The 26,392-nt window shown below is 40.6% G+C and overlaps 4 protein-coding genes; 2 read left to right on the top strand and 2 right to left on the bottom strand.

The window, feature by feature from the left end:
- Positions 1-6,879: 6,879 nt before the first annotated feature.
- Positions 6,880-8,925, top strand: GSBLH_T00001348001 (uncharacterized protein; the record flags this gene model as incomplete). Its single annotated transcript, XM_013039745.1, has 1 exon — positions 6,880-8,925. One exon carries the CDS (start codon positions 6,880-6,882, stop codon positions 8,923-8,925), a length of 2,046 nt encoding a protein of 681 aa, XP_012895199.1.
- Positions 8,926-18,186: 9,261 nt separating this feature from the next.
- On the bottom strand, positions 18,187-18,648 carry GSBLH_T00001346001 (uncharacterized protein; the record flags this gene model as incomplete). XM_013039744.1 has 1 exon in its annotated part: positions 18,187-18,648. One exon carries the CDS (start codon positions 18,646-18,648, stop codon positions 18,202-18,204), a length of 447 nt encoding a protein of 148 aa, XP_012895198.1. The 3' UTR covers positions 18,187-18,201.
- A 1,248-nt stretch (positions 18,649-19,896) lies between these two features.
- Positions 19,897-20,472, bottom strand: GSBLH_T00001345001 (uncharacterized protein; the record flags this gene model as incomplete). Its single annotated transcript, XM_013039743.1, has 1 exon — positions 19,897-20,472. The coding sequence occupies one exon, from the start codon at positions 20,470-20,472 to the stop codon at positions 19,897-19,899; it is 576 nt and encodes a 191-aa protein (XP_012895197.1).
- A 3,036-nt stretch (positions 20,473-23,508) lies between these two features.
- Positions 23,509-24,640, top strand: GSBLH_T00001344001 (uncharacterized protein; the record flags this gene model as incomplete). XM_013039742.1 has 2 exons in its annotated part: positions 23,509-23,740; positions 23,772-24,640. Exon 2 carries the CDS (start codon positions 24,374-24,376, stop codon positions 24,638-24,640), a length of 267 nt encoding a protein of 88 aa, XP_012895196.1. The 5' UTR covers positions 23,509-23,740; positions 23,772-24,373.
- Between the last annotated feature and the right edge of the window lie 1,752 nt (positions 24,641-26,392).

The following is a 26,392-nucleotide window of genomic DNA, read 5'->3' as shown; positions in this document are numbered from 1 at the left end:
AGAGAGATCGATGGGCATCAATTTGGAGTATAGTTTGATTGATTTGATTTGATTCATAGATGTTTCTTTTATTCTCGCTGATCTTGTCATAATCAAGCATTAAATCTATAATTATGATTTGATTAGATTTGTTCAGTGATTCGTCATTGTTTAGGAACATTTCCATTGATTGATTGATTGATTGTTTGTTTGTTTGAAACCGATTCTTGATCACAATTCATGATTCTATAATTATCAAAATATCAATCCTGCCTGATTATTATGATGTTCTTCTTTACCATTTTAACAATGATACTGAATAATGATTGTTGTTTCAATCAATCAATCAATCAATCAATCAATCATTGTTTTCGATCATTATATTTATTATCATTGATTATTATTATTACCAATGGCCCAATGATCACATATTGAACATTCACAAATGATGAATCCAATCTACCAATAATAATAATAGTAATATACAAATGATGGTTTGAATAGGTTTGAACTAGGATTTGTTCAATATTGATAGGAAACTGCTTGCTTCGAATAATAATCATAATCATGAATAATAAGATTGGATTTGCTAGTGACACAATGGAATGGTTGGAATCGATTGATATTGGATGATTATTCACATTTGTGAATCCATTGTTAAATCGGTAGATAATACAATACAATACAATACAATAGAATGATTGATATTGAATTAGGATTTTGATTTTGACTTATTGAATAGGAATCGATCATTGTATACATAGAATAGAATAGAATAGAATAGAATAGAATAGAATAGAATAGAATAGAATAGAATAGAATAGAATAGAATAGAATAGAATAGAATAGAATAGAATAGAATAGAATAGAATAGAATAGAATAGAATAGAATAGAATAGAATAGAATAGAATAGAATAGAATAGAATCCGATAGAATAGCATTGGAAATCATATTGGATTCACCATTCAATCAATCCAACTATCTATCATTTGTTTGTTTGTTTGTTTGTTTGTTTATCAATGAGTCATAAAACATGGATTTATCAATTTGATAATAATTGAATCAAATCGGATGTGTTTGATACTTGATAGTTGTAGTTAGTAGTAATATCAATCGTGGTTTCACAATTCGATATTTGGATGGAATGTCGTATTCTTCAATATCACACAAACCATTCACTCATTCACTCACTCAATCAATCAATGGATGAAAGATAGCTGATTCAAAATGCAAATGAATGTTGAATATCGTAAAGAATCAATTCATCATTCACACTCAATAATACTGATAAGAATTGAAAGGCTATCGACATGATTGATTCTATTATCGATCGGAGCAAAGAATCAATGAACAAATACATTGAATATTATTGATCAACAAAGCAAATTGATTCAAACATGACTATATTGCGATAGCAATGGCTGATGGGTATACCTTCCAATTATGATACAGATCATTTCCACTCTATCATTCCATTCACAATTTCAAGTATCAATTTGACTGCTTACATTGAATTAATATCTTCTGCAATATTGAAACATGATTCTTGTGATTCATCATATACAAATTCTCCAATATACAGAAAAAATAGATACAAAACTCAAATGTTGTTTAAAAACAATCTAAAAGTAATAAAACACGAGTATAATCTAACATGTTTATTTTGGCTGTTTACTCAAGTGTTATTGTAAAATCGTGTAATTACGAAAGAATACTGTTTAACATTCCACTTTTTTTGTTAACTTGGTATTAGTTTTACTATTCACGTAGTAACTATATATATCTATTCTCCTAGCCAAATCATGTTTAAATAGGAATGTTCGCTATGAATATCATCTAACTATTTAATCGAAAATGGATTTTGATCCAGTTATTTCCACATTTATATTATTTTTCGCTAATCATTCATTACTCATTTCTTCATATTTCTTGTCATTGCATACTACCAGTCCAATTAGTCCACTTGTAATATATCATTTTCAGTTTTCTATCATTAATCAACCCACAGTACTCTATTTTTATATTGATTATTATCTTAGGTAGTTTAGTTTACAGATCTGGAATTATCCTATCATGTTTCTGCATCATTCCAAACAATCCTACACCCTTTAAACCATTATTCTTACATATATCTTTTTTCCTTCCTTTTCGAACACATTTTCCACAATTAGTTACATATTCACTGAATTTTGGTCTTCTGTTACTTACATCTTATATGATTACTGAGAAGGAAAATATAATTCAAACAAAAATACTCTAGTGTGAAATTAGGGAAAGCTTTATTATCCTGTCAGGGGTAACAAAATATAGATAATTAAAAAAGAATGTATTATTCACTAGTATAGCGTATAGGTTGTAGAGGGGTATTATAACAATATGGAACATATGATTTTTGCAACTTGGTTTACTATCTATGAACACAATAATGAATTATGGCCAAGACTTTGAGTAATTCCCTACAAATTGAAAACATTCCACAGGAAATGAATAATAGTTGCTAAAGCCAGCATTACGTAGAAGACCAATGGTGTGAAAATAAGGAAATAAATGTATCTTTCATATGCTAATTCAAATAGTATACACTCCGTTGTGATTATTATTGTATTATATTGTGGCTTTGATGGACTATTTTCAGTTCTTTGTGAAAATACCATTCAATCATTTATGAAAGGAGTGTATATTCTATTATTACTATTTGCATATAATAAACCTATGGGAATGGTCATATGTAGTTTCGTTTGCCATTGAATGCGAGACCGGAGAAGTCCCGATTTACATCAATCGTATCTTCAAGGGAAACGCGTTTGAGGAAACTTTCCAGATTTGGGAAGGAGAGCCCAAAACGGGTACTCTGATGTACGAGAAGAATGGCCTCGACTTGGCAAATACTCAACAAAATTATGAGGTTTGCTTGAATAAGGCTCTTCACACCTTGGTTCTTTTGGATGCGTACGAAACACGACTCGTGATTAATGTCTAGTGGTGAAAACTATTGGACCCGTGACTCCTACATGACCATCTCGCAGGAAGGTGGTATCATGATTGGCCGTTACACCCTTGATAAGTATTCACGCCGCGAGTTCAAGTTCCAGCCCCATTCGGTTATGGAGAAGGGTTCATCCTGGAAGTACTCTAGCACCTATGCTGAGAATTGGAACACGCAAGACTTTGTTGATGTTGGTTGGTCTTCGGGTTCCTACTTCCCTGTCGCCAACACGGACGTTATCACACGCTACTACCGCAAGACCGTTTCATTCGGTGATTTGGCGGGCTTTGCTTCCTTCGAGCTGGCTGTGAACACAAACTACGGTATCGCCATGTACGTGAATGGACAAGAAATCTATCGCCACAACCTACCTGCTGAAGCTTCGGCCACCACTCCCGTGGAAGCAGAGGAGGAGGAGGCGTACTATCATCGTGCTTTTGCGAATCGCCACTTGCTCGACGGATCGGCTGTGCTGGCTGTGGAGATTCATTTCCCTGCTGATCACGCGCCCATCGTGGATCCGTTCAACGCGTTCGTGAATCTGGTGTACGGCAACTCGCACCGTACCTTCGATGGATCGGTGTCGGGATATCATCTGGAGGATTATTGGGATGAATTGGGTGCGAATCTGTGGGACAACCAGCTGTGCAACAAGTGGTTCGTTGAGGGATTCCCCGCGCAGAACATCTACACGTTCAACAGCAATCGCGCGGAGTACGTGAACTACTACACCATCACCACCGGTAACCAGGATGTGGAGCGTCGCCCCACGCAGTGGAAGCTGGAGGGAAGCAATGACGGAGAGAACTGGGATTTGCTGGACGCGCACATCGGCTATTCGTGGGATGGCTACGGCAACACTGAGCATTTCCCCATTCCCCAGGTGACCAAGGGATACAGAATGTTCAGGTGGACGCTGCAGGCTTCGGGAATGAACGAGGCCGAGACTTCGGATGTCTCGCTCTACGCGATGGACCTGGAAATCGCTCCCAAGGAGATTTCCTACGGCAAGAACTTCGTGTTCTACCCTGGACAGCCCGTGAGTATTAATCCTGTCGCCAAGGGATTCTCCGACTGGAGCATCACCCCCGCTCTTCCTAACGGCATGTCGATCAATCCCAATTCCGGTCTCATTGCGGGAACCGTGCCTTCGGGTGTGGAGGTGGGTCAGAAGACTTACACCGTGTCGGCTACGCTGGCGGGTGCGGAGGAGCCTGTGACCGGCGAGCTCTCTATCAACTTCCATACTTGCTTGGGCAATGGATATCGTCGTGTGAAGATCGATGCGATAAAGGGAAATCGCCGTGCTCGCCAGAGCTACGATATCGTGTCCAATGGAGAAGTCGTGGAGTCGGTCAATCTGATCGAAGTGTGCAATTCTTACACTGGAAGTGATACGTCGTCGACCTCCCAGACCGACTATTTCTGTCTGCCTGAAGGAAGCTATGAGATGGTCTTCCACACGGAGAATGGATTTGAGAAATTGGTGGACGGATCGTCCATCACGCTGAACACCTACACGCACACTGCGGCGAGCTACTTCATTGGAGTGTATTCTGGAATGAGAAACGGCGATCGCATCACGTTCTCGAACAAGTTCTTGATGAGCGGAGAGATGGACAAGTGGACCTATCTGGCTGATGGAACGGTGCCTGAGGGATGGAACACTGTGAAGTTCGGCGGTTCGTGGACGACTCTGACCGAAGGCAACACGGTGTCGCAGTCTGTGTGGCTGTTCCGCTCGACTGTGGAGATGGACACCATCCAGGGCTACAACAGCTACGAGCTGAACATGAACTGTCGTGCGGGTGTGGTTGTGTATCTGAACGGTGTTGAAGTGTACCGTGTGGGCGTGGAAGGAGAGGTGACTTCTGGAAGCACCTCCACGATCAATAGCAACAGCTTGAATCCTCATGTGCTCGTCGGATTGGTGGGTGCCAACTATCTGAAGGAGGGAAGCAACGTGTTCGCTATTGCTGTTGTGAATAAGGATGCCACGGAGCGAGCCATTGACTTCACTGCCACTCTGAATCTGCGTGCGGCGACTGCCGATCTCGCCCATGGAACCCAGCTAACTTCCTCTGCCTCTGGCGGTACTGCTGGAAACGCTTTCAACGGAAACATCGCGAGCAAGTGGAACGCGGAGCTGAGCGGTGCCTTCCTCCAGTTCCAGTGGACGGATACGCAGTATCGTCGCCAGCAAGTGAACAAGTTCTGCCTGGTGTCCGCTGCCAACGCTCCGGGTAACGAGCCTTCTGCGTTCACTGTGTCCACTCTGAACGGAGAGAACTGGACCCCTGTGGGAACCTACACGGGTGTGTACTGGACCGAGCGTGCTCAGCGCCAGTGCTTCTACCTCTCCAACCCTGTGGCCATTCAGGGCATGAAGCTCGAGTTCACCGCTGTGGCTGCGTCCGAGAGCACCACCGTGGAGCTGGCTCTGTTCGATTTCCTGGAGGAGAACACGGACAAGGTTCTTCCCGATCTTTCCTTCTCTCCTGCTGCCATCAGTGGAATCGTCAACGTCCCGATCGAGCCCATTGCTCCTGCCAATCCCTACTACGAGGAGTTCTCTTCGAGCCCCGCTCTGCCCGCTGGTCTGAAATTCGGAAGCAACGGAGCGATCTACGGAACTCCCACCGAGACCGCTTCGGGTGTGTACACGATCACCGGTATCTCGATCAACGGCGAGGCCTTCAACACCACTGTGGCCATTGATATCAAGCAGTGCACTGGAGACGAGTCCCTTGTGTATGTCCACATCACCGACACTGGCTCGCGTGGTTATTACATGGGATACGAATTGGTGGATCCTGTTTCGGGCACTGTGGTGGGTAGCCGCAGCGAGTTCGACAACAACGCTTTGTACATGTATCATCCCTATTGCCTGGGTCTGCGCAACTACCAGATCACTATGAAGGATTACTCGCGTGTGGCGTGGCCGGGTAGCCTTGAGATTCTGACGGCCTCCAAGAAGGTTTTGACCTCGTTCACTGTGGGTGGAAGCGTGACTCCCAAGACGGAATCGTTCTTCCCTCGAGAGGGCTACAGTGATGATTTGGATTGGCGCTATCTGATGGACAACACCGATCCTGTTTCCAACTGGTACACGAGTTCGTTCGATGGCGAGTGGCAGACCAGCAAGCTCGCCGATATGCCTGCTCCTCAGTACACTGCTGCCTACTACTGCACCACGTTCAATCTGTACTCGGCTCTGCCCTATGCCACCATGGATGTGACTGTGCACACGCGTGGAGGTTTCATTCTGTACATCGATGACGAGGAGAACGCTCGCTACAACCTGCCTCAGGGAGCCACGAACCATCTGACGCAGCCTGTGACCGAGGCGGAGGCCGCTACGGGCATTCGCATCTCGATCGATATGAGCCACATCTCCAACCAGAACAACGTGCTGTGCGTGGAAACCCACACGATCAGCGTCCCTGAAGAGAACGAGTTCAACGTGGAAGTGGAGTTCGTGTACACTTCGACCGATCTGGTGGTGGATGGAACGATGACCGCTTCGGATTTCAGTTATGATGATGATGAGTGGCACGAGACCAATGTCAACATTTTCGATAAGAACATTAATAACAAGTTCACCGTCCTGAACACAGCTGCTGTGTCTGGAACGTACCACGTGTGGGCTGCCTGGACCTACAACAACAACCGCCGTGTGATCATCAACTACCTTCGCTTCTATGCTGGAAGTGAGGCTCCTCGTCGTCCCAAGAATCTGGATCTGTACGGATCGAACGATAATGGTGCGACCTGGCAATTGTTGATGGCGCAGCAGCCTACCTGGGAGACTGCTGGAGGCTATGGCTACAACCGAGAGTACTCGTTCACGAACACGGTGGCTTACAACATGTACAAGCTGGAGGCCTACAAGTCCAATCTGGAGGGTATTGAAATGGCCGAGGTCTACTTCGGAAACACCAAGGCTGCTGAGATTTGCGACTCGCAGGACAACTATTCGAGCGCGTACGTGGGCAGCAAGGCGTTCATTTCCTGCCCCACTGGATACACTGGCTTCATCTATCGTAACTACGTGTCGACGCCAACGGGCAACCAGCTGGAGGAAGAAGAGGACAACCAGTGCACGCTGCTGCCTCCTATCGCTGTGGTCTACGGCATTAACAACCAAGTGACGATCATCTACCAGAAGGAGCAGTCCTTCGAGCCCACGGTCAGCGGATCGGTCGATTCCTACAGCGTGGCTCCCGAGCTGCCTGCCGATCTGACGCTCGATCCCACCACTGGAGTGATTTCCGGAGCTTTGCAGAGCACGCAGACTGGAAACAAGTACACCATCACGGCGACCAACTCGGCTGGATCGCTGCAGACCGAGATTTCTCTCACCTCGATCGTTGTGAACTGCGAGGCCACGGCTGAGTATCTGGCCACGAACCACGGCGAGTACTCGGTGGCTGTGTGTCCTGAGTACTACACGGGTTACGCGATGGCTCGCTGCATGGGAGGCGAGTTCGAGGAGCCCAGTCTGGAGCACTGCACGCCGCGTCTGAGCGATTTCTTCACCTACGGAGTGAACTCGATCGTGCTGAAGACGAACCAGGAACTGACCCCGATCTCTCTGCTGACGGACGGAGCGTTCCCTTCGATCTCGTGCAACAAGGATCTACCGGAGGGTCTGGTGCTGGGTGAGGACGGAACCATCTCGGGTACGCCCACTGTGGCTTCGCCTGCTGCCGATTATGAGATTACCGGAACCAACAGCGCGGAATCCAAGTCGGTGACGATCAGCATCACGGTGGAAGATAATGGCTGCGAGGCTCTGGACGAGTTCCCTGCTGCAATGAACGGAGCGACCTCGGAGGCTGCTATGTGTCCTGAAGGTTATTCGGGCATGGCGACGCGTGAGTGTGTCGATGGCGTGTTCCAGCCCATCAACTACGAGGGATGCACGCTGCTGGCTCCTTCCAGCTTCTCCTATTCGCCCGCTTCGATGAGCCGCGAGTCGCTGGAAGCGATCCGCATCGAGCCCTCTGTGTCGAACAAGGTGGACGTGTTCTCGTGCCCCTCGCTCCCCAGTGGTCTGCAGCTGCTGGACAACGGAGTGATCGCCGGATCGATCAAGGAGGCGGACACCTACACCTTCACTGTGACTGCGAGCAACGACGCGGGCACCGCCCAGGCGACCGTGACCATCACGGTCACGCCGATTGGCTGCTCGGGAGTGGAGGGAATCTCGCTGGCTGACGGAGAGCACTACGAAGAGCCCTGCCCCGAGAACTACCACGGTGTGGCGTATCGTACTTGCAGCAATGGCGAACTGTCGATTCTGAAGATGGACGAGTGCGTGCTGGACTTGCCGACCAATCTGGATTACAAGGAGAAGGAGATCGTGGTTACCACCAACGTGAACTACGAGGGATTGAGCGCTATGCACAACGGAACGGTGGAGTCGTTCACGATTTCGCCGGAATTGCCCGAGGGAATGGGCATTGCCTCGGATTCGGGTGCTATCTATGGAACCTCGGAGACGGCTTTGGATCGCACGGAGTTCGTGGTGACTGCGAGCAACTCTGCTGGCAGCGCCAACGTGACGATCTTCCTCACTGTGGAGGTGCCTCACTGCCCGGCGATGGCCGATTTCCCGCGAACCGCCGCGAGCGAGAGCTATTCGTACGATTGCACGCTGATCTCTGGCTACAAGGGAGTGAGCGAGCGAACGTGCGTGTTGAACGAGGACAAGGCTTCGGCTACGTGGTCGATTCCGACTTCGTATTGTGTGGAGGATAAGCTGGATCTGTACTTCTTGATCGGAATTGTTCTGGTCATCATCGGTGTGGTTCTGCTGATTCTCGGCATTCTCTTCATGGTCAAAAGAGACAGAAAGACCCTGCCTAAGAAGCCTGCTTCCAAGACTACTTTCTACTTGCCTTTCCTCCAGTTCCACTTACTTCTATTAGATTGTAACTGTGTGTTTAATGAATAGATTGTTGGTATTAAATGATCATAGTATTTCCTCTTTCTATGAATTCACAAGTTGAGACTTCTTGAACGATTCTTGATAAACCGCTATGATCCCTACAACATTTTTTACAGAACTCAGGAATTCAGATATACCAAATCCATTCGAAAAATCATTTGATAAATATATAGGTGTTGCTCAAATTGGCATTATGATGAGTAAATATCGATCAAATACCAAATCAAATCAATACTACGAATACTTGATTATTGTTAAAAAGGAAATAATGGATTATCACAAATAGTATCACTTCTATAAATGCACTATTAAGATATCTGGAATTAATATGAATTGCAGATGTACAGAAAGACTTGAACATGTATTGTGGGGCTTGATAATTGTATATCATGCAGTTTACATCGTTATTTGTATCACTACCTATCTTATCCACAATATGTTTCCCTTATGATAAACGATATTGTACTATTTCTGTATCATTTTCAATTTGAAATGTTAGAGTCACTTGATTAAAACACATTATTTCGTTACCAAAAAAGGATTGATTCATGAGGATAATAAGTATTCCGAAATGACACTTTAAGATTATCCGAATTGGTAGTAACAATGTCTTCTTTAGATTTAGAAATAGTAAGAAGAAACATTTGATTTGGAGAATAATCATTGGCGATCCAAGTATCAACACTTGATAAAACTCTATAAGTCGAAACAACTGATTTTTGATGTGAATGGATGATGTTTCTCATAGTTTCATAATGCCTATTCAATCTATTCAACACAAAGTTGGATAATCTTGCAATACTATAACCAGGATCATGTATTGTTATTACAATTAAAATAGTATAGCCATTATCACTAGTTATTATAATAGTGATACTTATTTCTGCTAAATATCGATAATCATTTGCTGTTAATCATTAGTCATATTGAACATACAATTGATCAATACTAGAATATTCAGATATGCATTGTTGTGTTTCATTTTTGTGCATATTGTGTGATATGAATTGTATCAAAGCCCATAATGAATTCACATTCTAAATGTGACAACTAATAATGTTGCTAGTTCGTGTTATAATCTGAGAGAAGGAATGAGCAGTATTAACAAACAAGAGTCTTCACAATAGTTATTCTCAATAGTATTGATTGTGAATAGTTGATGTTTTGTCATTATCATCATCATTATTCTGTATGGAAAGATAGAATAATGTGTATTTGTGATTGATTGTATGTTTTGGCTTATTAGTATACTCCATGGAATAGAATACTGTGAAAATAAGATAGGTAAGTGTGGAATAATCAGAAATGGCCAATATGAATGAAAACAACAATACTAGAATGTAATAGAATAGTAGAAAATAACATATGTATGAAGTAGCAATGGAAATGAAGTCATTTTCACAAATTATGACGAACAATAGCTGAAATGATGATATTTCACAGGGATCTGTTTTAGCACATCCTGAAACGAATTATATAGATCATGCATAGTTTTGCTTCAAAACAAACAAAATCCAGACAAACACGATTCTGTCATTTCATTGGTTTAACACAATGTTTGATTCTGTTAAATCCATTTTCATAAAATAACTAATTCTGAGTAGCAGGAACAATACTGTTGATACTTAGTACTGGAATAACCAATCGATGAATGAATGATTGATTGGAGTTTGTAGTAAATTCCGTTATTGTTAGTTGGAATGCACAATGATTGGTATATAGTGGTTGGAACTGAATGATTCATAGATATTATCACAGATTGTATGCTATATGTGAATAGAATAGTACTGGAATGATTTGTGTAATTGGTCACAATCTATTGAACGAATATGAGTTGGATGTACAAAGATTGCATAACATGGAGATGGTTTGTACCATAAATGGATGAAAGAAAAGAAACGAAAAGAAGAAATAATATTCATTGCTTAAGATCTTAATCCATTCAATGATATGTATTAGTTATTTATTTATGAATGTAATACGTGATTATGATAATGAAGAGTGAATGAGAGAGAATCGAAATGAATGGGAATGTGATTGATTGTGATATTGGAGTTGGATTCGATACGATTTCAGCAATTCAACACTGAAAAGTAAACAAATGAATGAATGAGTAATCCTACAAACATCGATTTGAATTGAGTGCATACTGTGATTATGTATATTTTGTACCATAAGAATGAATGATGGATTGTTGACAAGGAAATATCGTTAAATCTGTATAAAGTGGACCAATAATGTGAATTGCAATGGGATATTTGAATGATTATACGATCAAATGAATGAATGAATGAATGAATGATATCTTATCTAAGAAGTGATTGACAATCTCAATACACTACTCACAACCAATGATCTGTAAATCAGTAACAAAAATGTCATTTATTCATTCAATCTATGCTATTCTATTCTATTCTATATTCATTCATATAATCATATTTGATTCACTTTGGTTTGGATGGCTGACTGAATGATTGAATCAACCAACAAATCATTGAATGAATCAATGAATGAACGAAAGATTCTCTCTCTGTGGAGTGATTCACAAAACAACAAAGACCTTTATCACAACCAGTGAACTGTAATTCTGCATCAATAATGTCATCGATTCAATTAATCATTCATTCATTCAATCATTTGTTCATGCTTTTAGAACTGTTTAGCGCATGATTGATTGATTGATTGATTGATTGAATCGATGCCTATTCTGTATACTCTTTCATAATATGAATCTATCAAACAACAAAGCAAATAACAATAATAACGACAATGAATTCGTTAAAATGGCACAGCAACAATAATAACAGTAATAGAAATCAATGAGAATAATAATAATAAGATTATGTGTTCAAAAGCAATGTCTAGAACAGAAATGAAATGAAATGAAATGAAATGAAGTAATGAGCAGCAACAACATAATAGGAACGAACAATAACATGAGTAATAATCCAAATGGATGAATTGTAAACTCAATGCAGTGTCCGATATCGAATCAATACCAAATTGATGTAGAACAATCAATGTGTATGTGAATAACAAGTAATAATGAGAATAATAACAGTAAAAGGAATAAGAATAATAAGAATATCTGAGAACAATTCATAGCTATTGATGATTAATAATACTAGTAATCATCATAGAAAGAGATATTGAAACAATCATATGTGTAGTTTAATAAAGAAAAAGGAAAGAACCAAATCCATGATAATAGTCATATTATTGGAAATATGAGTATTATTATTATCATAGATCAATCAATCAATCAATCAATCAATCAATAATACTTACTGATCGATTCTGGATAATAGATCAATTAGATTGTTATGTGGAATGATCGAAATGAAGAACAAACTCGATATGTGAAAACAAACAAATACCAAGAATGCATATCAATTTCAAACAATCCACATAATTGAATGAATCTATGTGAATCGATTCAGATTTCAATATAAATGAAGAGAAGATCATTTGATTGTCGGTTTGCATGGAAAGATTGATTGTTATCACGAAACATCAATCCGATTGATTTGAAATGATTTCGTATTGTAGGTTCTGATTATGGATTAAATCATTTGATAGATAGTTTGGTCCATTGCTTACTACTACTACTATTATTGTTGTTGTTGCTGTGGATGTTGTTGCTACTATTGCTACTTCTCTCTTTCTCCCCTACCATTCATTCATTGATTCCAAACCATCAAAATCGATAACAATATTCCTTGTCAACAAAAGAGGAAATGGAATCAATGAAAGTAAAGAATCAAGTGTTTCCTTTATGACAATCAATGATCCATTAATCTATGAATGAATGAATGAGTGAGTGAGTGAGTGATGAAGGAAAACAGAATGAATGAATGAATAAGAAAAAGGAAAAACAATATGTGTGTTATATGATATCGGATACTGGAAGGTAGGGGAGAAAGATGGGATAATGATGATTCAACTTCATTGACACTTCGAAGTAACAATGAATTGATTGGTTATGATTTGCTTTGGATCTTCCAAGTCTAACATCACTAACTTCTGTATAATGGAGTTTCTGTTGTCCTCGTTTTGGTGACATTGGAAAGTGGATCTAAATATTGAATAGAGATGGTAAATAGATATTCCAAATCTGTTTCAAAATGTCAATCTACTTGTATCATTGGGGTATGTTCAATCGAAATCGATTCGAGTATTGTTGATAAATAGAATGGAATTGATTTCATATGATTTTCATAGATTTCAATTCCATTTGGTAAGTTTAAGCTTATCTTATCTTACCTTGTTAGGTGATTTGATTTGATTCGATTCATTGTATTTCATTCTATTCCGCTTGATCATTTGATTTGATTTGATTCGTTTAATAGGAACACATTTCGATTGATTATGATTGGAACAATTCTATCTGGTTCATTTTACAATGATCTGTGGAATTTGTATTGTTGTTTCAAACTGATGGCACATTATTGATTCGATGATTGGTTATAATGGATATATAATAATGATAATAATGATGATGATGAACAGAAAACAAACAGAAATAAGCAAAACAAAACATGGAACAATCCAAACAAATAATCACATATTTCCTTATGAGAATTGAATCAATAAGAATCGACACAATCCAATTTGTCTGGTGGATAGTGAATAATGAGATGAATGCTAGAAAATAATAAAAAAAAGAAAATACAAAAAAGAAAAACTAAAAACAAATTAGAATCATATTATACAAAACAAAAGAAAAAAGGAAGAGGAATAAAATGCCCAAATATAAGAAAATAAGAAACAAAGAAAACTAAAGAATAGCAAAACAAACAAGAATAAACTAAAAGTCAAAATCGAAAATGAAATAATCAAATGAACTACAATCAATTCCAAAAGTTGAAATACAACAACAATAACAACAACAACAACAACAACAACAAATGAAAAATGGAATAATCAATAATAGATAAGCAACATCAAAACAAAACAAAAACAAAAACAAAAGAATATTGAATCATTGAGTATTATCCAAATTAATACTATCTCAACAAACAAATATGGATTGTGTCGATTCCTATTGATTCAATTGGATTAAGTGCAATGAATCTTGTCAAAACGATTCGATTGAAGTCGTTCGATCAAGATTCATTCGAAATATGTGATTTGTGGATTCATCGGTGTAACATCACAAACAGCATATTGAATATACAATCAAACAATGGATTCCAAGAAAACTCATTATCGAAATACTCATATTCAAACCACAACACAAATGGTTCTCACAATATACCTCATTATTGTATTGTGATTATCCAATGCTGATTCCATATTGACTTGTTCGAATGGGATCTAATGATTTGAATGATATCAATAATAATGATAATGATAATAATGATAATAATGATCAGAAAGAAAGAAAGAAAGAAATAAGAGTATTGTTATGCAATACAGCACAATGATAGATTCCAGCTAATACAATGATCGAACATAATGATTTCATGAATCTCGATCGATTCAATTGCAAAACAACCATTGAGACTACAATGTGTTTGAGTGATTGTTCCATTTGGATTCGATCGAATCAATTGTATAATTCTATCAGTCGATTGGATTGCTATCAATGAATCATTCGATCGATTCTATATCATTGATAATCGAACAAATACAAAAACAAAAACAAATACAAAAACTACTACTAATGATAATAATGACGAGGATTGATGGTTGAATACTCATCATCAATCTGACTCTGATTCTGATTCTGATTGATCGATCCTATCCAATCATTCTATTCATGATCAACAATACCAAAGTGATCTAATGGTATTCAATATGCTGAAATAGACCGATGAATCATGTGGATGATGATACAATAATAATGATTATGATGATGATGAATGGAGATCGAAAACTAACCAAATACACACCATTCATTCATTCATTCAATCGATCAATGGATTGAACAATATTTCTATTCTTATCAGTATTATTGAGTGTGAATGATGAATTGATTCTTTACGATATTCAACATTCATTTGCATTTTGAATCAGCTATCTTTCATCCATTGATTGAATGAGTGAGTGAGTGAGTGGTTTGTGTGATATTGAAGAATACGACATTCCATCCAAATATCGAATTGTTAAACCACGATTGATATTACTACTAACTACAACTATCAAGTATCAAACACATCCGATTTGATTCCATTATTATCAAATTGATAAATCCATGTTTTGTGACTCATTGATAAACAAACAAACAAACAAATGAATGAATGATAGTTGGATTGATTGAATGGTGAATCCAATATGATTTCCAATGCTATTCTATCGGATTCTATTCTATTCTATTCTATTGTAGTTTCATTGCCTTGTTTTATCCATTTCACCTCTATTCTATTCTATTTGATTCTATTCTATGTATACAGTGATCGATTCCTATTCAATAAGTCAAAATCAATATCCTAATTCAATATCAATCATTCTATTGTATTGTATTGTATTGTATTATCTACCGATTTAACAATGGATTCACAAATGTGAATAATCATCCAATATCAATCGATTCCAACCATTCCATTGTGTCACTAGCAAATCCAATCTTATTATTCATGATGATGATGATTATGATGATGATTATTATGATTATTCGAAGCAAGCAGTTTCCTATCAATATTGAACAAATCCTAGTTCAAACCTATTCAAACCATCATTTGTATATTATTATTAATATTATTATTGGTAGATTGGATTCATCATTTGTGAATGTTCAATATGTGATCATTGGCTCATTGGTAATAATAATGATGATAATGATAATAATGATCGAAAACAATGATTGATTGATTGATTGATAGAAACAACAATCATAATTCAGTATCATTGTTAAAATGGTAAAGAAGAACATCATAATAATCAGGTAGGATTGATATTTTGATAATTATAGAATCATGAATTGTGATCAAGAATCGGTTTGAAACAAACAATCAATCAATCAATCAATCAATGGAAATGTTCCTAAACAATGACGAATCACTGAACAAATCAAAACAAATCAAAATTATAGATTTAATGCTAGATTTCGTGGACAAGATCAGCGAGAATCGAAGAAACATCTATGAATCAAATCAAATCAATCAAACCATACTCGAAATTGATTTCGATCGAACATATCGGAATGAATTAAGTAGCTTGACATTACGAAGATTTGGAATATCTAAATACTATCAATATTCAATATTCAGAAATACTTGCCAATGTCACTACACGAGGTTTATAAAAACTATATTCTACAGAATTGATTATTGATGTTAGATTTGGAAGATCTACAAAACAAATCATAACCAATCAATTCATTATTACTTCGCATTATCAATGAACTTGAATAATTATCTCTTCCATAAAGTGCCCATCTACCGAGTTGAATGGATTGTAATGATGGAAGATCTATATCAATCATTTCATTCGAATTCATTCAATACTTTCAATTATTGTTGAGAAGGAATCATAGAATGCATAATATCCTAATGTAATGGATTGTAGATTTGGAAGATCTATGCATCATTCAAATATTCAATATCATATCAATACCTCGAATTACAAATGAATTACAGAAGAAATTGCATGAAACACTTCCAATTGTCCCAATTTGAATAGATTGTAATTGTGGTAGATTCTTCAATTCAAAGTCGCCAGCAAAATCACTGAAACTGAATTCACCGATTTCTATCGATTCCAATGATTCACAATTCAATATGTGGAATGATTTTGAATAATCATTTTCATTTTCATCATTCTTTTCCTGAGTAAATGAATTGCTGCCGATTTTGATAGTTTTCAATCGATTCAATCCATCGATTTTGAATGTTTTCACTGATCCAAAACAATCATCGCCGATTTTGATTGATTCCAAATTATACAACAATGAAACATCCCAATCAACCAATACACATTTATTACTCAGTTTCAAATGTTTCATTCCGATATTCAGTGGTTCTGAACCATTTCCTGCATATTCAATAAAACTTTCATTTCCATTGCACCATTCACATTCATTCATTAATTTGCCTGATCGATCATACACTTTTCCAATTCCAAATCGATTATCATCACACCAATATCCTTCATATTCAATACATCCATTATTATGATAACTCGTTCCATATCCAAATCGTTTCCAATTGATCATTATGCCCTTGTACACCAATATTCCATCATCATCATACATTTCACCATATCCAAATGGAATTCCAAACTTGTTTTCTGCCAATACCAATCCTTCAAATCGACTTCCATGATCCAAATCCACTATTCCTTCCACTACTTCTATGGCTTGTTCTTCATTATATGAAATAGCACCAATTTGATGATTTCCAAACACTTTCAACACTTTCTGCTCATTGAACACAAATCCTTGATTCATGAATACTCCATTATTGAATTGCAATACTATACATTCTTTGTTACTCAATATGAGTGAAATCCAGCCATTTGGTTTCCATTTTTTGCCCAAGCATCCCTGCACATTTTGAATAATAGAACTATCAATATGATAGTTACTAATAGCAGAATTGACAAAATCAGTAATGTTTTGCATGGAAATGAAAAGAAATATGGTAAAACGGTTATTTTGGAAACAAGATCTGTTTTATTATTTCTCGATAGAACACACGTCATGGATTATTGTGTATGGCTTTGATATTCTGGTATGTTACAAACTAGAATAGATATAATAAAATCTCATTTTCTCCACCCATTTCTATTTTTCTTTATTTTGGTGCATTTCCATCTATTCATTTATTTTTGTGTTATTTTTAGATACTTATAGCTATAATTGTAAATTATTACGCATTTTGATCACCTTTACTCTCTCATGTCAGAATGGCTGTTCTATTAAGTCTATAATGGATATATGCTTTTCAAAATATATCAGTTATGTGGTAGTTAATCTTGTTTAGCAACAATCGAACTCACAATAGTAAATACTGTTGGAATGGTTTGATTCGTAATAGAGAGTATGGCAGTAGTGTGTAGAATGCAAAATCCATCATTTCTATTTGACAAGTGGATTATTGTATTGATTCTCTGTTGATACTTCGATTCTCTTCTGTCACAATGATCATCCATATTGAGTACAAAGAATGATATTGCAGAGAAAGGAATGTGGTTCATAGATTGAAATGGTGAATAGGAATCATAGTATCATTAAACAAAACAATCGATTGAATAATATGATGGATGGATGGAATCCATGAATCCTATGAATGAAAACCTTGCTTTCTATTTGATCAACAAACAATGTGAAATGCAATGTGATTAACATAGCAATAGTATAAAATAAACAAGTAATATTGAGTGAGTGAGTGAATGAATATGCCATCCATCATAGAGATCTCTTCCACTCACTTCCACTCCATCTTTCCATTCCACTTCGCGAGTAGCAATCCGAGTTCCTTCATCGATCCAGTATCCTCGACCATTTCGAAGAAACGATTCTTTCGATTCATCATACACGAATTCACCCACATAGAGGGGAATTCGATTCGAAGCGGTTGTGTTGTTACCGTTTCGCTTGAACTCCGTCATAATAGTTCCTTCGATCTTGCGGATGATCTCCACCAGCTTGTTACCCTTCCATATCCCCTCAAGCAGCATGGCACCCGTTTCTTCGTCATACGCGATGCCCCATCCTTCTCGTTCTCGCTTCTCATTGAATTCACCGTGATAAATCAGGTGATCACTCGCATGCGAATAGATTTCCATACGCTCGCCTCGGACATGGTTTATAATACGACGAAAATTCTTTCTGTCCCAGATATCGTCATAGGACTGCACAAAAGCGACGCATCCATTTTCGAATCGCGTGAAGTCACCGATTTCGCTCCCGTTCGCATCCAACTCGTAATACATCTTCAGTATGCCATTTTGGAATAGGCAAACCTTCCCAGCTCTCGTCAACGTGTATTCATCCTCGTGATCGCCTTGATAATATTGGAGGCTATAGTTGCAGCCTCCAATAGTGATTTCCTTTGCTTTACCAAGCGTTATGTAACCGTCCAGGAGAAATTCGCTTCCCTTAAGTTCTTGCATTCTACCTATTTATTATCACATATCCTTAGCCTCTACTCTTTGAATCCGTAATTTGTAGCCAAATATAAAGAATTTATGAAGAAAACAGAGAGATCAGTTTGTTTCCTTACACCTAAGTATTCTTCATATTTAAAAATTATGATAGAGTGCTACCATATACACATTGGATCCAAGATTTCCAAGTGAAGTACTCACTTGTGTTTCGCATCATTTTGTTCACATTTTTGTGGTTGAAATAGTTCGGAGGTATAGATATTTATAATATTAATAATATCAGGATTGTTTGGAAACACTCAGAATGGAAAAGTCCATTTTGTTGTCTACTATGTCTGTATAGGTTGTATATTTATGATATCATAGTGAAATGGTGTTATGAAGCAAGGATTTGGTTGCTCACTCCACTTTGTCTAAATAGTCTATATTATCATTATTATCACTATTATCATCATCATTTCGATAATCCAATCTATCCATCCATGATTCTAGCCAAATCATTTTGACTTGGGACTGGTTGGGTTTGAAAGCAATTCAAACTAGTAAAACTAGTAAATCGAATCAAATCGAATGGAATGGAAATTGGTATTGATCCAGTGATTTTCACACAAAGAACCTATCTTCGCACATCGTTAACCATTCACTCCATTTTCTATCATTTCCTTATCCTAAACCAACCAACTAACTCTAAATACACTTTCTTTCTATCTATCTTTCTTTGTTTCAACTATCAACTCACAGCACTCTATTACTATTATTATTCCTATCAACTAGAGTCGTTTGGTTCCTCGTTCTGGATTATTCTGTTCATGTTTCTAAATCATTCCAACATCCTACACACTCTAAATCTACATTTTCTTTCTTTCCTTCCTAAGCACATTTTCGATTCTCATTCAAATCCTACAACGCTTCAACCATTCCACATCTCTACAATTCCATCCATCCATCCATCCATCCATCTTCCAAACCAAACACCGCAACCATTTCTCTCTTTCTTTCTCTCTCAGCAACTGCCAAATCGGTCTGGATCGTGGAAACGTGGAAACATCGCGACCCACGGCGCACCAGGCGTGATCGACGAGGTGGGTGCGGATGAGCGCGCCGGTCACGTCGTAGGCCAAGAGGAAGCGGAAGCGGAGGCGGAGGCGGAGGCGGAGGGGCTGGGTGACGGAGACCACGGTGGCGTTCTGCGCCCAGTTGGACAGGAAGAGATCCAGAGAGCCCGGTCGACTCTGCACACCTTCGTAGGGAGCCACGGACCCCACCCCATCGCCCACCAGATTCCTGCTCACTCACACCCACACCCACACCCACACCCAGAGCGAACCGGTGAGCGAGGAGGTTGGCTCGCCGTCCACCACCAACACCCAACGAATTCCGACGTGGCCATCGTGGACACTCCGAATTGCCTGCCCATCCACTCGGCACTGCCCACTTCGCTCGGGACGCACTCCAGCGTGTAGGAAGTCGCGGGGATCCCACCCTCCAACACGTCCCACACATCGCGTCCCGCGGGGAACCAGACGGTTCGGCGGAAGGAGGAAGGAGGAAGTGGCGGGAGCGCGAAGCTCGCACGTGGCGGTGCAGAGATCATGGAAGGATCCGGTAATCGCCATCGCACAGTCCCACTCAATGCCCTCCGCCTGATTCCACACACACCGCATACAGAACCGCGGGGATCTTCTCTTGGCGGGAGAGATACCCGGTGAACGCGGCCACGCTCAGATAGATGGGCGCGTGCTGCACGCTCTGCACGCTCTGCACGCTCTGCACGCTCTGCACGCTCTGCACGCTCTGCACGCTCTGCACGCTCTGCACGCTCTGCACGCTCTGCACGCTCTGCACGCTCTGCACGCTCTGCACGCTCTGCACGCTCTGCACGCTCTGCACGCTCTGCACGCTCTGCACGCTCTGCACGCTCTGCACGCTCTGCAGGTCCAGGAAGCAGTTCGTGCTGGCGACCTCGCTCTCGCTCTCGCTCTGGATCACGGCCATCGACGCCATCCACGAGCGTCGCACCACGTAGTACCGAATGCTGGCGCCGCCCAGCTCCGCCGGCTCTGCCCACTGCACGCGCAGCGAGGTCGAGGAGAGCGCGGCCACCTCGAGGTTCTGCACCGCGCCGGGCGCGACGACATACGCGGCGAGGGTGATGGGAGAGGAGGCCTCGGAGAGGATGGAGCACGCGGCGGAGCACAGCGCCACGCGCAGCGAGTAGGCCACGCACGCATCGAGAGAGAGAGAGAGAGCTCGGGTTGCTGGACGTCGCCCTCTTGGAGGAGCGCGTCGGCGGCGAAGAGCTGGGAGTGGGAGCCAACCAAGGCCTGCACGAAGAGCTCGCACCACCACCAGACCCAGCGCACCTGCGTGGCTTCGAAGGCGGCAGCAGCACGACGGGCGCGGAGGCAGGCAGGCAGGCAGGCAGCAGCACGACGGGGCGGTAGACGGAGAAGGACGCGAAGGCGGACCAGGAGGCGCCCTTGCGGACACGCCAGCTGATGGCCATCACGCTGTTCACAATGGCGCCCGCCACCAACACGGAGCGCGTCTCGAAGAACTGGCTCTGCACATTGCTGCCCATCAAGGCCATCCATCGGGGCTTCATCGGAGATGCCACTGCTCCAGGGAACCTCCATCTGCACAGACACGCTGCGCTGCGCTGCGCCTACTCCACTTCCCTCATCCCAATCGCGCTCTCCACAATGCGAGCAGGCCACAACCGAACGCCAACCGAACGCCAACCGAACGCCGGCGCGGGTCGAGAAGGTCGCGATGAGGGTTTCCGCGGGGAAGGGGAGGCCGTTTCGGGACACCAACCTGTTGGCATTGATGTAGAGCGTGCGTGCCTTCGCAGAACCGCGGGAAGGAGCCATCGAACGCGAAGGCGAAGGCGAACCCAATGGTGTTGTCGGAGATGGAGATCGCGGTGGTGGGATAGGAGAACGTGGCCTCGGCCAATTCAAACACGATGTGGATGTTCATGGGCTCGAATGGGTCGTTGATCACCTCGCCCACGCCCACATTGCTCGTGCAGTACATCGTGGATTGCTTCCCATCTCCCATCGTCCACAGCGCCACGTCCCTCGCCCCATCGCCCGCCACGCAGCGTAGCATCGGCAGGATGGGCTGGCAGGAGCCCGTCCCCTATCGATCGATCGATCGATTCCCACTGCTGATAGGCGTTGCACCCATCCGTGATCATGCCCCACTAGTCCACATCGCACTTCGTATCCAACACTTGCCCCAAGTGCCCTTCTGGCTACCCCGCCGCTTCGTCCGCGGGGCACACCACCGCCACGCACCTCACCTCTCTTCCATTCCAACACTTCCCACACGCCCACACCACGCACACCTCCACCTTCCCATGCTCAACAGACCCACAAATGCAGAACTGCACCGTCTTGGAACTCGCCTGCTCCCACTGCCCATTCCAGTTCACTCGACTCGCATCAATCAGAGGCGAGGACCGTACCCACAGCAGTTCGCATACTCCGCCTTCTTGTCCCATTCTCCCAAGTTCCACATACGCTCCGCTTCTACAAACCTACAGCTCTTCCTCCCATAGTTTGCCCTTTCACTCATCGCAAATCCGTTCTCTCTACCACACTCTACCACCTCACAATATGAAAATGAAAATACGAGAAACAGAACAGATATCCTAGGCAAGAACGTCGTGCCTGTACCAGATACCTCCCACGTTGCAAGTTATATCCATGTATCCGCGGTCCCACATGACATGAATGGGTTCGCCACGTTGCACAGTTTGAAGTACAGAAATTCCTCACTCGGAACACACTCCACACAGCAAAAATGGAACCAGGGTCCACCCCCATTATGGTATTGAATGCGTTCACGATGCATATCTCACACACACAGTTTAGTCAAAGTACCGATAGCGCAGACTACACTAGCTTCTTCAAACACACCAACTTGACGACAGAACCCATCCCAGCTACAATACTTACACTCCCATAACACAACACACAAAAACACATAGAAGTCCGAAAACAAAACAAAACATAACAAAAGACAGAACATACAAGTCCAATTCCAAATTTTGAATACATTCAAACCCAGTAAGACGAAGCTAATAGCTTTTATTGTAAAACAAATGATTTCAAAAATACACAGGAATTGTGCAATTGTGAAAATAGTGTTGAAATTGGGTATGAGTGGAAGAATAGATTTCGAATAGGGAGGGAGTTGTTTTTACTGTGAAGTGGAAGGAAATGAGCGGAAATGGGATATTGTGGAATGAATAGATCGAAGAGTGTTGTTTCCAGTGGAAGCGTTTTGTTTTTCGTTCTATTCATTTGGAATCTAATCTAGATGGGATAGAAAGAAATAGGGTATGTAGAAGATGATGATAGGAATGAAAATGGAAAAGCTAGCGATAAACAGTTTTTGGGTTATCATTTATAGTAATAATATGTGATATGTGTATAGTAGAATCGAATAGTAGAGTTTGTGAGAAAGGTGGGTGTGTCGTTGAAGAACTGAGCAAAATAAGGTAGAATACATAATATATTTTATACGAACAAATAGAGATATATTCATATTCCACTGTTTCTAGGTTTTTGGATAGTTGGTGTGCAGTTTTTGTCGTTTTGATGCACTCTGAACCTATCAGAGTTTGTTATATTGCCAGAGAATACTATCCCTTATTCTAATCCATATAGTATCCCCCACCTGCCAAATAATGCAGAATATCTCCTATTTAAAGGAAGGATCGAATTGTACACTTCAATAGGGATACAAAGTGATTCACAATGTTGTTCTATTACGAACATGAATAACAATAGTATACATAATACTTGCTGTTTGAGTTGGTTGATGAAAGTGAAATGCTTTGGTTCCCAACTCATTAGGATGAATAGAATTACTCACTAATAGTGATATCAGTATTGTTGATGATAAAGCTGAAATCCATAAGAATGGACTCTATGGGAATGAGTAGTTGTCCAATATCAAGCTGTGAGACATATCTGGCTGATTATTTGTTGGAGGCAACAATCAAACTATTACTTTTCAGATATATATGTATGTATATAGAAGATAGACATTGATATCTATCTATCTATCTTCTTGAATACCTTACTGAAGTTGTGCTAGTTGAATGTAATTGACGAAGAGAGCGTGAATATGATTCCAATCAAAGTCGCCCTCTAACCCCTGGCAACGAGTGTTTCTTGTTGCTCACAGGGGCAACTTGTATCTCTGTTCTTCATATGAATAAGGTCGAAAAATAGGCTTATTCACATCGCACCATTTATCACCTCGCGTCCCATCCCTTGTTAAATAGAGATTACCCATGCATTACTCCATGCTCATACAAGGTTCACCTAGTAATGGTTCATTCGAATGAATCAACCCTTCCAAGTTTAAGGATCCTTACATCACGTCCATGACTGTGCTATTCAAACCCAATCAAGTAAAATTCAGTAATATGGACACGATCAATATGGTGACGAACTCCACTTTCACTCGTTTCAACCCAGTCACCACATATTTGCCATGTGTCGAGTTTGCCAATAACTTGTATAGGTTCTTCTCCACAGTAGTGATGAATTTGGCTCTTTTCTCATTCAACAGGTTCACATATTCGAATATGAATGGAGCTTGTTTGAAGGGTGTTTATGTCAAACCCTATGAACGAAATCAACCAAAGTAAATTGAATCAATCAATGTCGTACATATTCAGCAGCAATCCAAACAATTACTCGTTCAAGAAGCTCGATAACATGCTCATCAATATGCCAGAGAACGATGGCAAATATGTCATCGTGCATGAGACAGTGGATGGCGTTCCTCAATATTCATGGACGATACCTTCTGGGTGTTTTGTGAAAGTCAATAATGCCACACTCTTTGAACATACACACACATCCACTCAACCATTCAATAATCAATGCCAATTCCAATTATCTTCTGCTTTATATCTGGCGATCACATCGATTCCATGTTACAATGAGAATGATGACCTATTCAAACATTGTGATTCCATCGAATCGGTTGTGGATAAGGGATACAAGGTGAGTGTTTCAATGGATGGTGTGTGATTGCTCGATGTGCCATTCATCGTTATATTCAACAATCTTGTGACCCTTTCCCATACCAAACTGATAAGTAGAATAAAATGGACAAGTGAGAGTCATACGATCTCTGTATTCACGAATATCCCTTCTCTTGTATGTCTGAGAGGTGTGAAGAGTATCACGATCGTTTTCGAACACTTGGGCGAGGTTGTTTCTTCTTCTTCTGGGTGCTCGTAATGGGTCGATGTGATCTTGCTGCCTCTCTCAATGCATTGGGTTCTTTACCACTCTTGGATCGAGTGATGGGTGGTGCTGGTTGTGGTTTGCATTTGCTAGCCAGCAGTTCCCAATGATAACACTTCTGTGTGCTATCGCTTTTCACATTCTTCACTTCGTACATCAGTGGCATGATGTGATCGTCAATGTCAACAACTTCAACCAAGTCCTGAGACCATTTGCTCGTCAATGATCGCTTTTCCAGAATGCGAGGTCTTCGTGTCACTCCAACATAATCACCAACCTTGAATTGAGGTGTTGTGTCCTTTACTGTCATGTTGGATGGTTCTGTTTTCTCCGTGTACAAGATATAGTTGTTGTTGTTGTTAAGCCAAATGTCATTGGATGTATATCCGATGTCTCTGTTCTTCCTTCCATTATGTCTACGAACGGCACCATCGATCAAATCAAACCATACACCTTTCCATTGATTGAATGGAACCATGATGTATTCCTTGATATCTCGAATTGTTCGTTCAGCTAGTACTGCCTTATTCGCTGAATCCATGTGATACATGGTGATGTCATACTTGTTCAAGATGTTGGTACGAAAGATCGCATTGGTGAATTCGGTACCTCGATCCGAGCAAATATGCTTTGATGATTCGCCATATGTTTGAATGATATCCTTCATCGCATGAGTGACTTCTGTAGCACTCTTGCTTTTCAGTTTCCGAGTCATCAGGTATTTCGAATATCCATCAATCCATACAAGGACATATTTGTATCCACGATTCTTGTAGAATCCGGTACTCTTTTGTCTTCCTAATACTTCCTGTATCGATTTGTGTTGTTTGGAAGAGAAATCGATAAGATCGATGAAGTATATGTTTCGCTTGAATCCACTGATGATCATTCGAGTTGCACCTCTTCGTTTTGCTGGTTTCCATAGTTCCTTGATCTCATTCATAAATGAGCCGCTTTATTCAATGGTTGAAAGGAATATGGAAATGGATGAGTAAGAGGAAGAACCACAAACTGGTGCTAGACTCGAAAAGCAAAGATCGCTGTAGCTGTCTATGTGTTTACAACGAAAAGAATGAATCCAAAGATGATAGTGGAAGTGACATCACAATCAGTCCAACAGAGATTAGAGTGAAATCATGTATTTA

This window comes from Blastocystis hominis (assembly GCF_000151665.1).
Source record: "Blastocystis hominis, Singapore isolate B (sub-type 7) whole genome shotgun sequence assembly, scaffold_10".
NCBI lineage: Eukaryota > Bigyra > Opalinata > Blastocystidae > Blastocystis > Blastocystis hominis.
Note: the sequence above shows the minus strand (reverse complement) of the source record. Positions and strands in the feature narration are given on the sequence as shown.